The 14,981-nt window shown below is 47.5% G+C and overlaps 1 protein-coding gene across 1 annotated transcript in view; it reads right to left on the bottom strand.

Moving 5' to 3' along the window:
- Mroh2a (maestro heat like repeat family member 2A) overlaps nucleotides 1-13,377 on the bottom strand; it is a 42,095-nt gene extending 28,718 nt beyond the window's left edge. The window contains 13 exon segments of the mRNA XM_020178784.2: nucleotides 1,542-1,652; nucleotides 1,961-2,080; nucleotides 2,951-3,027; nucleotides 3,955-4,068; nucleotides 4,224-4,302; nucleotides 4,479-4,571; nucleotides 5,392-5,535; nucleotides 6,082-6,233; nucleotides 6,931-7,029; nucleotides 9,425-9,587; nucleotides 9,787-9,918; nucleotides 12,976-13,157; nucleotides 13,296-13,377. Of these exon segments, the coding sequence (XP_020034373.2) occupies nucleotides 1,542-1,652; nucleotides 1,961-2,080; nucleotides 2,951-3,027; nucleotides 3,955-4,068; nucleotides 4,224-4,302; nucleotides 4,479-4,571; nucleotides 5,392-5,535; nucleotides 6,082-6,233; nucleotides 6,931-7,029; nucleotides 9,425-9,587; nucleotides 9,787-9,918; nucleotides 12,976-13,157; nucleotides 13,296-13,377 (1,548 nt within the window).
- Nucleotides 13,378-14,981: the final 1,604 nt, after the last annotated feature.

Here is a 14,981-nt window from a genome sequence, read left to right as displayed (position 1 = left end):
CAGAACTGTCTTGAATCTCTGACAGCTCAGTCCTCAGCTTACTCTCCTGTCAACCCCAGTCTTCATCAGGAGCATCTAGATAGCATCCATCCTACTGGCCTGTCATGTGTTCTGCTCAACACCTGACCCTGCCAGCTTCATACCAACCCTATGCCCATTACAGCCTCTTCATCCAGGGCCCTCCTACTCCTGATCCTGAGTCCTCTGGAGCTGTGTGCCAGGCAGGTGACATAGCTGAGAATAACAGCTGTGACGTTGATTTATTTGTCAACTTGGCTGGGAAAAAGTACCTAGTCATCAATCATACACTACTCTAGCATTGTTGTGGAGGTGTCACACAGCTATGATGAAAGTCTATGCTCCATGAAGGAGATCATCCTTGACAAATTGGTGGATCTCATCCAAGCAATTGAAAGTGAGGAAGAAGAAATTCTGCTGAAGATTGCAACTTCCCCTCCTGCTTGTGTCTCCAGCCTGCCTGCCTGCCCTGCATGTTTCACACTTGCCAGACCCACCATGGTGTGAGTCAAATCCAGACATTAATCAGACTACATGTACCTTCTACTGATTCTGTTTCTCTGGGGAACCTTGACTGGTATAGATTCTTGGTTCCCCTCTCCTTGGATGACCATGCAAGGCCCCCAGCTAATCAGGTCCCTTTTACCCTTCTCCCACCACCAGAGTTTAGGGCAAGGCTCCTGAACTACTAATTAATGAGTGAGGTGGTTTGACCTTTCCAGCCACTGGGACTAGAAGCTTCCAACCCCTTGATTCTCCTGGAGAGGCAGCATGGTGAGTTAGAAAGCATATTTTAACTCTGGCTTTCCTATTTACCAGTGAGTCTTCGTTTTTTCATCTGCAAAATCAGGATAATAAGAGAACGTACTCCTAACTAAATGAGATTATACATTTTGCACACCTGTTTAATGCCTACTATACAAGGGTGATCTATGGACTGTAGCTATTATTATTGTTCTCATTATCTCTTCAGTGAAAGTAAGCTTCCACTGGGTAGGAAGCATCTAGCCTCACTTAATGGATCATTCCCTCTTGATGCTCTCATGATAAAATTTCCTATCTTATTGCTATGTCACATTTCATTACAATTAAAAGTCAACACATTTGTTTCTCCTATAACATATGAACTTCTTGTGGTCATACTGAGCTCTCCTAGTGTACACCTTCATGTCTGTTATGGACAGTTGCTGAATGTTTCATTATACACACAAACTCACACACACACACACAAACTGAAAGTGCTTTAAAATAATGGACATATTAATAAACCAAGTGATACATTTTGAGAGCTACTATGTGTCAGGCATTACCCTAGCCTTTGGGAATACAGGGATGGAGCATGGGTTCCCACTTAGGACCTGGCTTCAGAACTGGATTTGGAAGGGGAGCTCAGGTAAGAGGAAGAGAAATGAAGTACAGGATTCTGGGCATGCTCAGTTCATCTCCCAGCCGCCAAGGTGCAGCAGGAGCCATTCATTAGCTCTGCTGTGGTGGCCCGCTGGGCAGGGAGTAGACTCACTCACATTGGTCATGCCACTGAGGGAAGAGGTTATGATCTTCACAGTGTCCATAGTGACTTTATGGACCATCTTCTCCTCCAAATCCCTCCAATGAAAAGTCTCCCGGTGATTTGTCTGGAAGGTACAACAGAGGCATCCCCACTGGTAGGCTGGCAGGGAAGGATATGCTGTGGTCTTGGGGGTGGTGTTACTCCCCAGGGGGCTCCCTGCCCAGACCCTGGGTTCCAGGATATTCAGGGCTGTGCATAGGCCTGCTGCCTGGGAGACTGCATGCACTTTTTGCCAGCAGGTTCTCTGTGTGTCCACGTACTTACATCATGATGTCTACATAGGTCCAAATGCAGGTGCACTGAGTAGCATTCTTTGTTCAATTCTTTGGAAACCATCTCTAAAGTCCAGCAGTGCATGCTGGGGCCACTCACCAGTTTGTAGGTAGACATGGTCAGCTGCACAGACACATATTTCAGACCCCAGCCTTTGATCTTTTCCTGGTAGCCAGACAGAGCCAACTGGCCAATGATGCGCAGAATGGCCATCCTCACCTGAGGGGACAGTGCCATAGGCATCCTGGGGGCACAGCACTGAACACCCAACCCTGAGACATGAGACACCTAGGAATTGGGGGTGCTGTGGAAGGGGCTCCAAGGGGATACCTAACTCCTGACCATTCTGTCCACCACCCCGGTCATCTCATCTGCAGAACTCACCCTGAGGTGTGCCCAACGCAGAAGCTTCAGGTGAGCCCTTCAGAGGCATGCACCCCCACCCCCTTCTAATGTAGGCTGCTCCATCTTAGAGGCCCCAGTGGGAAAACCCATCTTTTACTGTGGGCTCCCTGGGACTCACCCCACTAGACTCACTATGCATTTTTCTCTTCCCTAGACAGCCTCTGTTTATTGAAGACAACTCTATCTAAATCTCTAGCCCTACCATTCCACTTCTCCCCCATTTTCCTCAAAATCTCTGTGTGGTGCCCCTAGCCCTGGCATCTCTTTTCCAGTCTGCAGCCAGAGCAACATTCCAGGCTGCCTGTGGCTGTGTGAAGTCTGGGGCTGTGGTTTTCAGCCTTTTTTTCTTAGCGGGGTGAGAGAGTTCTCCATTTGCTTTACTCATTTGCAGTAAAGACCTTACACAAGCCCTACATAGCAAGCAGCTGTCACAGAAGCTGGTTTGCTTGACCTCTCCTCCCTGCAAGGAGGAGCTAGAGGCACAACTTGAAAACGCTGGGTCCTGGGTGAAAACAAAATGTCCTAATTGCGTACCTGCAGCTTTCATTGGCCTCTCTCTCCTCTGGCCCTGGTCAGGACTTGGCCAGAATCCAGGTGTTCTTTCAAAGTCCTCCACCCCACAGAGCTGGCTTCCCTGCCAGAGTCCCCATGTACACCATCCATTCCAGATCCCTGCCCTGTTACCTTGGACCGGCTGTCAGAAAGGGTGTGCTTGACCACCCGAATGGCCAGGTAGATGGTCCTGATACTCATTTTGGGCTCTGAAAGAGGAAGACTGGCCTGAAGGGCTGTGGCTTAGGAAGAAGTCAAATGGCAAGTCCCTGCCCCCTCATGTTCGGTCCCCTTCATCAGCTCCCAAGCTCAGGGACACTTTCTTAGTATTCTCACTGGCCAGGCTCCCCCCGGACCTAGCCCTCTCCTATGAGTACCCACAGCAGTGCCCTGACCTCAAGCCCAGAGGGCATTGTTTTTACACCTTGTTCCTTTGGCCACTGCTTGGCAGATGACTCATATGACCCTGGTGGACAACCCTTGAGAGCGGGGACTCCACCCAAGAGCTGAAGCCCTGCACTGAATTCCCACAGCTGGGTACACAGCTCCAGACATATAGCATAGCTGTGATGAGTGTGGGCTCCATGCCAGGCTTCCAGAGATCAAATCCTGGCTCCATTGCACCCAGGTGTGACCTCAGGTGAATTATGGAGCCCTCTATGCCTCCATTTCCTTACCTGTAAGATGTGAATTTAACGGTGCCTCCCTCACAGAGCTGCTATGGGAAGTAAATGAGATGATACTGTGCCCAGCACACCATAAGGGCAATTTCAAGACCAGGTTTAAGTTTTGGCTTAGGGATTACAGTCAGGGATTCAGGGTGGGCGTTAAGTCTCTAGGCTTTAGGATTATACCTACATGGTCTACTTAGACCTGATATCCAGCCTTTGATTTAGTGTTAGAGGTCAGTAGCAGGATTTAGGTTAAGAGTTTGAGAGTCAGACCCAGAAGAGTGGTGGTGGGGAACCTCAATGGTTAGGTTCCAATATTAGAAAATATGAAGCAACCAAGAAATTTGGCACCATTGGCCCACCCAGCAGTGTCTACAAAAGATGAAGTGGCAGTGGCCCTGATATAAGTAGAGTCACCTTCCCTTCCTCCATCCTGCCCCTCCTGCCTGCCCCACTGATGCTCACCATCCATGCTCACCAATGCCTTGATCAGAGTTAGCGTCCCCACACGGATTGCCTCCTTGCTCATCTCCATTTGGCTGAAGAAGAACTTCATCAGCTCCTTGGGGTAGGAGCGAGCTGCTGGGTGGAAGGAGTGCTTCAGTCATGCCTGCTGGGCCCCAGACCAGCTCAGGGCATCAGCCCCAACCCCAGCACTCAGAGGAGCTGGGACCACCCTTGGATCCCTGCAAAGCTTGGGGCATGCAAGGAACAGCCCTGTGTTGGAGCCTCACCGAGGGCTATGAAGCAGTGTATGATCTCTGTCAAGTTCTGGCTGCTGAACTGATGGTGGGCTGGAGCCTTGGTGCACACCTGCAGAGAGGGGAATGCAGGGAGAGGGGCAGATCATAGGGGTCTGGGACAAGGAGAAGCCCAGCCCTTGTTACAGGAGGGATGAAAGTGAGCCAAGGCCTAGGCCACTTCCTGCAGCTGCTTCCTGCTGACCCACCCTGAGGATGTCCCCACCAGCTGGGGCTTGTTGGCCTCACCTGGATATGCAGTTCTGTGAAAGTGGGGTGTAGCTGCATTTGGGGAATGGGAGTGTTAGTGGTGAATGACACTTCCAAAATCTGTCTCAAGACCTGCAGCGGATAGATGGATGGTTGCAGGTCACTTTCTGCTGACTCAGGGTCCAACTCTAGACCTTGCTACTCAGTGGGCTATTGAGTGGTGGTACCAGCACCCCCAGGAGCTGACTGAGGCCCTCTTCAGACCCATGGGTCAGACTGTACTTCCACTAGCCCCAAGTGACTCCTATACATAGTAAACTTGGAAAGTGCTATGTGGGCCACTGAAAATGGCACTTAAGGCCCTTTTCACATTCTTCTACTAGCCATGTGGAGGTGAGTCCCATTCTTTAGCCAGAATGATCCACAGGTGGTTCCCTCAATCTGTCACATTCATTTCTATCCCTTGCTTTTACAGCTTAGGACCATGCCTTGTTTGTCGATCAGTAACCTCTTTACAGTGTCCATCAGCCCAGGCCAGGCCTCCACACCAAACCCTGCAACACCTCCTCACACTGTGTTAAAGGCTGTGGGAGGGGGCTGGATGGTGTCCTTCCCAATTCATGTGCACCCAGAACTTCAGAATGTTACCTTACTTGGAAACAAGGCCTGTGACGATGTAATTAGGATTTGAACACCCTAATGGCACTTAGCTGCAGCGGCCCTAAGGATTAACAGCAGGCTAGGATCTCCCTGAGAGCTACAAGACAGAGTTTATTTTCCACACACCTGACAAGTGCCAGGTTTCCTGACCCCTTGTAGGGGACAGACGTTTGGTTTGCTTGACATGATGTTAAAATATCTGCATCCCCTTCTTCCCAGATGATACCCTCAGACACTTGGAATCCCATATTTCCTGAGCCACCTGTCCAGGATCATTGGCACCTGGTCTCACCTGGGTGATGAAGAGGGCCTCCAGGCCACCCTGGTACTCAGCCAGCAACACTGGGATGTAGTCATAGACCTGCTCCCGTAGGTCACCACTAGGCAGGAGGATGTTCAGCATGGACCTCAGAGACTTGATAACCCCCAGCTTCACCTGCCACAGGAAGCATGGTCCCCAAACGCAGCAGGGTCAGCAATCTCAGCCCCACCCACAGATCCCAAAGACACACAACAGAGGGGACCTTAAAGACAAGAGTCCAGGCTCTGCTCCAAGGCACCACAAGTGGTATAGTGCGGCCAGACGACCTGGTTTGAGTCCCACTTACGAGCCAAGTGGCCTCATGTGGTGGTTAAACCCATGTGCCTCATTTTCCTTATTTTTAAAATTGTCTTACATCACAGAGTTGGTGTGGAAACAACTCCCATTAGCAAGACACTGGGAGAGTGCCAGTATGGAACAGTGACTCTCAGAAGTATAGTGACATGCATCTTATGCCTCCCTAGGACCTTTATCGAGGTCCAGCTCATGAAGCAAGCCTTGCTGGTCTATACCATTAGGCATCCAAATCTTATGGGCCTTCTGAGGTCCCAGGAATAAGGCTGGGTCCAGTGGACTCTCTTTATCTCCTGACCTCATAGACTGGGGAGTCTGACTGAAGGAAGCAAAGGGCACATGGTTCCCAAACAAGGTGTGTCTCACCTCAGGCTGCTGGTGCTTCAGCCACACAGAAATGAAGTAGCGATACATGGGGAAGAGCTTCACAGCAAACTGCTCCTCTGTCATCACAGGGTACGCGCTGCCCTCCAGGTGCCGCAGGTAAAACTGCACTGTCCCACAGAAGGTCGCCATGGCTGCCAGTGGCACAGGGAGGCAGATGGGGCCAGAGCAGCAAGAGGTAGAGCCAAACCTTCTCACCCACCTTCCCTGGCTTGCTGAGACCCTCCTCTCTTCCTTCTCTACCCAGATTCAGTCCCTGATTCTGCACATTCATGTGAACATTGGGTACATGGGTGTATCCAGGCCTCTACCTTTTGAGGATGCCAGGTCAAAGTTGGGGCCTGGAGGACGATTCTCTGCCTACACCCTAGGGTCTCCAGGGAAGAAGAACACACTTGACCCTATTTTTCTCTGATATCAGTATTTCTTAGCTCACAGCAATGTTATGGAACCATACCTTGGGGCAAGGGGATCAGATTTAAATAGCATTGAAGACCTTCTCCAAGTCAAGTCCCAAAAGGAGACATTTTTCCTTGACCTTCTCCTACAAATGCCCATCACCCTTCTCTGGTCTCCTGAAATGCTTAAGTATACAGCAAGGTACACAGAGCCACAGCGACAGTCATCAACTTCTAAAAGGCATCCACATGTCTCAGCCACCTGCTCCAAGAGAGCTGATCACAGGCCAAACAAAGTAGGAGATTGAGCAAGTGTTTGGGAACAAGTACAACATACCTCTTGCTCAACAACCCTTCTACCTACTCCTTACTCTGCTTTCCCTCTCCAGTATCTTGATCAGGCCAGACCTGAGGGCCCATGTGGGAAACGCACCACTACAGATCACCTGTCGCATCTTGGCTTCATTGGCCAGTCTCAGCATGGTGAATATGGTAGCCAGCGTGATGCCCATGTATGGCATGAACTCAAACACTGATGGGTAGGGAAGAAGTGATGGAGAGTTAAGGAATGGGTGAGATGGAAGAAGGCAGAGAGGGCAATACTGGTGCCCACTGCCTCCAGCCCCCAATAGTCTAGAGTCAGGGAACCCTTTGCTCTGGCTGGGGAAACTGTGGGAATCAGTCATGTGTAAAAAGAGTGAGCTAGAATCCGGGGAAGGAGAAAGGAAGATGGACAGGAGAAGGGAAGCAGGAAAAAGAGGGAAGGACAAAGTAGCAGGAAGAGGAGGCCAGAGGGAGACTGAAGATGAGAGGACACAATGGGCCACAGAAGGAGGAAGGCAAAAGTGGAAGGAAAGCAAGACTCCCAGGGTGAGCTCACAAAACACCTCTGCCTCCGGGGACCCACTTTCTGACTCCTGAGGGGTCCCCAGAGTTCCTGGTCCTTGGGTGGATGATGGTAGATGAGAGAATTACAGAGAGGACATGAGGCCAACAGAGGAAGAGAGCAGGCAGAGAGGAATTGCAGACACAGAAGAAAGAGAAACCCCTGACAGACCCCTCCACTCACTCTGCGAGTGCCATTCCAACCTTCCTCAGACTTGATAGTAATAAAATCATATGCATATTCATAATGATAAGATGATAAAATCTACATTTATCTCCCTATCTTGACCCCTCTCTCAGGGTCTTTTCCCTTCACCTCCCAGCCAGACCTCCATCTCCAGGATACTAAGCAACACCCCCACAACCCTCCCCTCCGACTCCTCATACTGTTCACTCAGCAGAAATGGAAGCACCTGATGTCTTGGCCCTTTCTGGATTACACTTTACAATATGCATTCCCAAGAAACCATACTTCCACTTTTGAATTTGGACCTTTCCCAGGCTAGGGCTTTGTATACCTGGTGCTTTGTGAGCACCAGGCAGCTCACAGGCTCACCCACAAGTCCTGAGGGAAGAAGCTGAGACTATATAGTGCACAATGTTGCTAAGCCATGGTGTTTAGTAAGGTAGTAGATTCAAGACACTTTTGACCTAGGGTATTTTCATCTTGTGATGGATCTGTCTAGATGTAGCCCCATGGATCTGCATCTGCACTGCCCTTCACAGGCCTGACACACCCTGTCCTCCTTTCCCTCCCAGTGCTCTTATGACTCCTCCGAGGACATTTCCATGTTGCGGTTTCTTGCCCCAGCTCTCCTATTGCTACTCTCACTCCCTGTGTGACGATAGCTTTGAACACTGCCTGCAATCTGGGGCTAGTAGAATAATATTCAACCCAGACTTACCTCTGAGCTCTGCATTCAGAAATCCGTAACTCCACTGCCTCCTCAGCCTCTCTGCCCAGACACCACCCAAAACTAGAATCTTTACTTGAGTCCTCAAACTCTCACCCATGTTTCCCTCTTGGGAGTGTGCTCCCCCTCCCACACATTTGCTTGATTCCTGTGCCTTCACTCCCACACTGACTGCATCAGCCAGGGTCCATCTCATAGCTGTCCACTGTCACCAAACGTGGCCATCCCCTCCAGTTCCATACTACCCAGCCCTTCTCCATCAACACAATGGCCAGAATGGTCTTCCTTGAACTTAACTTTCTACAGCTTAGAATCCTTCATGAGTCCCCTAGTGCCCCAAAATAAAGCCCAGACTTTGGTGAGCCACTGGCCCTACCTAACTCTCCTCACCTAATGCCATCTCCTCCTCACTCTCTCTACCTCCAGCCACAGTGACCTCTCAGGTCTTCAGAGAAACCAAGCTCTTTTCTGCCTCATGGCCTTTTCACATGGTGTTATTTCCATTTGGAATGTTCTTCCCATCCTGTTCATCACAGGGACATCTTCATCTCATCATTCAGGTCTCAGCTAAAATATGGCAATCTCACTCATGGTTCTACATAGATGAGAGCACCTCAGACAGTCTGATTTCAAATGGCCACTTGGCTGTTCTCTTCCACCTATTGTCTGATATAAAAATCTACTTTCTTGCTTATTTATGGTCCCCTTCTGAGGATAGGGACCATGTGTGTTTTAATCACCCTTATGGTCCAATGCCCATCACAAGCTCCACAGAGAATAGGAGTTCAGTACATATTTGTGGGATGAAAGGATAGGAAAGGAGGGGAGGGCGAAAAGAAATAAAAAGAGCAACAGAGGTGGGAAGACAGAAAATAAAGCAGGGAAAGAGGAGAGTACAGAGAGAGACAGAAGAATAAAGAAAAAAAGAGAGGCAGACACAGGAAGAATATTAATGGCTGAGAGAGACAGAGACACAAAGAGCCAGAAAAAGGACTATCAGAGAAAAAGAAATGGAAAGGGAGGGAGGAGTCAGAGACAGAGATAGCAAAGACTGAGAGGCAGAGACCTGGAAGGAGACTTAGGCTGTCCCAAATGGGCCATTAACTGGACCTGGCCTCAGAGTCCTACCGTTGCCATTGGCCAGCTTGGCCAAGGTGACAATGACAAATTCATCGGTGAGTATTAGGGGTTTGAGGTGGTGCTGAAGCTCATACATAACCAAACTGAAGTATTTTCGGGAGAGAGCCACTAGAGTGTCACTGGCCACCTCTGCCTTCATATAGCTCTCCATCTGCAAGGCATAGAGAAGTACTACCAATGGCTGGGCCTTCATGAAGCCCCCAACCCCACACCCCTCCACATTTGGGCTCAGCCTTCCCAGTGCCACGAGGTGACTGCAGAGGGGTCTTGGGCCTCTCAGGCCAGGTCCACAAGGGGCCCAGCTCCTAGACTATAAGAGGGAAGGCACAATGGAGTCCAAGCCCTGCTACCTCTGGGATCTCCCTCATCTCCTCAGAGGCGATGGTCACCAGCCTCTGCACACACTGCCCCTCCAGCTCTCCTTCCTGCTGGATGATGTTCTGGAGGATGTTGTAAATGTCGACCTTGCGCTGGATGGAAATCTGGGAATAAGCATGGTAGGTAGGGAGACCCCTGGCTGGGCCATAGGGTAAGGGATGGACTCCAACTACCCCCCAACCATGACTCCATCTCCTCTATCTCTTACTGTCCTCCTCTTTTCCACCCCATCTGGAGAAGGTGACTACCATCTTCCAACCACCAAGTCTCAGATCTCAGATCTTCTATCTCCAACTTCTTCCACTTCTCTCCCACTTATCCAATTGGCCTTGTCAATACAGCTTACAAACTGGTTCTATTTCAGTAAATACTTAGCAAGGAAGGTGTCAGATGGCTCGCACAGGAAGCTGTCTACACTCTGGACACTAGACATCTTAAGAGCCCAAGAAGACAGGCTTGCCCTGCCCTTTGCCCCAGTGAGGGAGCACTTGAGACAGATGTGCCTCTCTCTCTCTTTTGATTCCTTATTGGGCAGTACTGATCAGCATTTAAGATGACCTGAATTAGGATGGAATTGGACTGACAATTATATACCCAGGACAATATTATACAGTCACATTTGAGAATGGCCCTCATTTAATTAGGCATGATAAGCTAATCCTTTTTCTTTGTTTTTGGATGGTACTGGGGTTTGAACCGAGGACCTCAAGCTTGCCAGTCAGGTGCTTTACCACTTGAGCCACACTCCAGCCCTTTTTTCTTTTAGTTATTTTTTCAGATAGGGTCTCATGCTTTTTGCCCCTGCTGGCCTTGAACCATGATTCTCCTATCTCTGCCTCTCAAGGAGACAGGCCACTCTTAAAGAACGAAGTTTGACTTTATATGTAAGCTCAATGCTTGCGAAGCCTCTAAGGAAATGCCTGCTGCCTCAGGTAGTAGAAGTCCAGGAACCTTTGCAAATTTGAAGGCCTCTAGAAGAGAAGAATGCATTCAAGTTCTGCTGGTGAAAACCAGCACAGAAATCTGGGCCTCAGTTTTCTAGGTGTGGGACAGAAAATAATAGAGATCAGTAGAACTCCAGGCAGAGATTCCCTTTGGTAACTCCTGGACAAAAAGTGAATTCTGTGGCCTTAATAGCTGCTCAGTTATGAATGGCTCTAGGTCAATGTTTCCAACCTTTATTACTGTAATTGCTTTTGTAGTCTGAATTGCTCCTCAGTGAAACTTAAATAGTATGGATATACTATATACCTGTCCATGTGAGTGTACATATATCCATGTTTTCTACATAAAAATTAGAATTTTCTTCATCCTTCAAGAACAAGTTTTATCCTCTTGGGAGTTTTATCCATTGAGAATGCATGCTCTAGGTTTCCAAAGCAAATTCAAGGAGTCCTATATACTTAATTATCACCCTATATAAATAACAGGCAAATTATAATAAGATCATATTTTTGTGATCAAGAATGACCTTCAATAAAAATGGGAAAGCATATTCAAAATAGCCAAGTTATGGAATCAACTTCAAGGTCCATAAATAGATTACCAGAGGCTGGGGAGAGTAAGAAGAGGAGGATGGGGTGATGTTGATCAGTGGGCACAGTATGACAGTTAAAGAGGAGGAACAATTCTGATGCTCTATTGCACAATAGGGTGACTTATAGTTAGTGATAATGCACTGTATATCTCAAAATAGCTAGATGAGAGGATTTTGAATGTACTCATAAAGAAATGATAAAATTTTAAGGTGATAAATATGGTGAATACCTAGTTTGAGCATTATACAATGTGTACATGATTCAAAACATCATACTGTACCCCATAAGTGTGTATCATTGTTATTATTATTATTATTATTATGTCAATCAGAGGAAGGAAAGAAGAAAGGGAGGGAAGGAGGGAGGGAGAGAGAGAAGGTGAGAGGGAGGGAGGAAGGAAGGGTGGGCCTTTGGGGAATATTTATAACTACAAGAGAAAACCTATCAAAGATATGGAAAATGGTAAAAGTGAGTCCTCAGTGGCCTTCTAGAGGAGGGCTTGGTGTTGTCTGGTGGAGGCTCAGAGATCACTGTGGGGCTGTGCATTTTGGCTGGCCTCTGATTGTCTAGGCTATTTTACAGGTCTATGGTGATGGAAGTTAAATTATAGAGAACTGATGGTAAATGTTTCCTCTACATCATTGAAAATAATTCCTATTCAGGAAAACATAAATGGATTTTGTCTGATAAAGAATACAAATTCTCATTTGAACAACTTTTAATTAACACTTTGCTGGTTCCTTCACTCATTAAGGAATAAATAAAATCTTTGATGCATGTTAATTTAAAAAATATGATTACTTCTAGTTTATTGCCACTGACCTCTGATTAAGGCTTATGCCTATGTATTAGTTTTCTGTAGTTTCTGATGTTTTGACATCTGGCATGACTGACCCTAGAGAGACTTCCCCTTCCAGAGTTAGCCAGCTCCTGGAGATATATACAGTTGTCCATGTGTACGCTTTTCAAAGAATAAATAAATAAACAAACAAATCTGCTATAGACTGAGTTGTGCCCTCTCAAAATTCCTATGATGAAGCACTAGCACTGAGTTGGATGGTATTTAGAGATAGGCTTTTGGGAAATAATTAAAGTGAAATGAGGTCATAAGGGTGGGGCCCTAATCCAGTGGGCCTGGTGTCCTTCTAAGAGGAGAGGCTAAAGAGAGCTCTCTCTGTGTGCCTGCACAGAGGAAAGGAGAGGGCAGCTGTCTGCAAGTCAGAAAGAGAACATCAGCAGAAACCAGATCTGTTGGCACCTTAATCAAGGACTTTTGGGCTCTAGAACTCTGAGAAAATAAATCTCTGTTGCTTAAGGCACATAGTCTATGGTATTCTGTTATGGCAGTCTGAGTAGATTAAAATACCAACCAATCCACAGCCCACAGCCCAATGAGGTGGCTCCAAAACCCACTGTGTAGACCACAAGGAGCTTTCAGAATATGAAAGCCCCAGCCATAAATGGCCCTGGAGGAGTGAGCACCTCCCAGCCTTGCCCATCTCTGCATTCCAGCACCTGGCACTGTGTCTCTGATGTACACAAATGGTGCTAAGTAGCAGGTGGATACAGGCAGCTGAAGGTGGCTGCTCTCAGAGGATAGCACCAAGGGTGAGATGGCCTTACCTTGGGCACCTGCAGGCAGTGGATAAGAGCATTCATCACCACAGAGGGTTTGGTGATGGCCTTCTCTGTGATTATCACTGAGGCCAGGGTCTTCCGCATGTCAAGACCTGACCCAGCTGTGTCTGTCTTTGATGACTCGCTGTCCATGATGTTCAGAAGGTTTGCAACTTGTTGGAAGGTACCTAAAACAAAGATGGCACAGTGAGATGACTGTCACAGGAGATATTCCAGCAACCTTGGCCTCCAGCTGCACTTGTGGCATCATGTCCACTGTGCAAATGGAGGAACAGACATTACAGGGATGTTGGTGACTTCCTTACCACTGTCATCTGATTCAAGAGGTTCGAGGTCTTCTGTTTCCTCCAACACATCTCCATTCAAGTCTGTAGCTACTTCTGCCATCTCTTCAGTTCTTTTGAGATAAATGAGATTTGTAAAATTCTTGGTGTGACAAGATACCCTAAAATAACTCCCCAGTAATTCACACCCTTGTTTAAATCCACCTGAGTGTGGGCAAAGCATTGACTTGATTCTAAACATTAGAATATGGCAAAGCTGATGTGATGTCTCATCTTGACTGGGTTACTTTATATGGCAATGCCTGTGGGAAGTCCCTCCCTTGAGTAGGTTATGTTGCACGGCAAAGAGGATGGGAAGTCACTCTCATGAGCACATTATTAACAAAAGACTCCATCTTAGCAGACTGGAGAGAGATATCCTGCTGGCCTTAAAAACTAAACAGCCATGATGTAAACTGCCCATGGAGGGGCCTGGTAGTAAGGAACTGAGGCCTCAGTCCCACAACCAGAAGGAACTGAATTCTGTCAACAATTACATGAGCTTGGAAGAGGACTCTGCACTAAGAAAGGAATGCAGCCCAGCTAACACCTAGATTGTAGCTGCTAAGACCCAGAGCAAAGAACCCAGCTAAACTACCTCTGACTCTTGACTCATGAAAACTGGGATAAGAAATGGGTATTCTTTCAAGCCTCTAAGTTAGTGAAAATTTGTTACACAGTAATAGATAATACAATGATTAGGAAGAGTCTCTTCCTCTTTTCTAGACATGGAAAGTTTGTGACTAATAAACTCAGCTATTCTCATCACCCCTTTTTAAGGGCTCTGTCAACACCTACAGCTTCTTAAAGGCTGACAAACACCAGCATGAGTGTCAAGATGGAGAATTAAAAGCTCCCAGATTTCTCCTCCTGTCCCAAGTTTTTTGATCTTCAGGTCCAGCCTAGAGCCCTTCATCACCTTGTGCTCTTTACCTCTGAAATCTGGGACCTTTTCACAGAGTCCTCTTCTGGATGGAAAAGCATACAAAGAAAAGCTCTGTTCTTTGCCTAATGATGCATCAATGGAAATATGAACAAATGGCAGGTTCTGCTGTCCATGGGAGACAGTTGGGCTTCTCCACAATTCTCATGAGGAATCAGTCTCCTGGCAGGATGGGAGAGTTTCCTTAGACTGTTAGATCCTAGACCCTTGGAACTTTGAGATCCAACTGCCTTCCTCAATCCCCTGAAGGGATTTGAGGAGTACGTGGTACCCTGGGATAGCAGCTTCACATCACGGTGTCATTTAATATTTCTGTTGCCCACATGTGTGTGCTTATGTATTATGGCCTGTGCGGGAAATGGTGGGAGTGGGTGAGTCACAAGTCCCAAGGAGATGGAGCTCAGGATGGGAAGTGTGGGGAAGAGGATGCCTCCTTGCCAAGGACTGAGCAATGTGCAGGATGGAGAAGTGGTTCCCCACTAAGTTCTTTATTTAGAAGACAAAGAACCTCAAAGACAAGTAAGAGAACAGGAACCCGGCCTCCCTAAACTAAAAGTAGGTCAGAAAGTATACCCCTGTCACTTGTAGCTAAGAAAGATGGTCCAGATCAATAGTTTGCACAATGAAATACTGGCCTTTGGGAAAGTATTCATTGCAGGGCAAAAGAATAAGACTCAGAGCCATGTTGGTCCAAAGGTTCTTGGTTAAAATATATACTTGAATTT

The sequence above is a fragment of the Castor canadensis genome, chromosome 4 (assembly GCF_047511655.1).
Source record: "Castor canadensis chromosome 4, mCasCan1.hap1v2, whole genome shotgun sequence".
NCBI lineage: Eukaryota > Metazoa > Chordata > Mammalia > Rodentia > Castoridae > Castor > Castor canadensis.
This window is presented reverse-complemented; position numbering and strand designations above follow the sequence as displayed.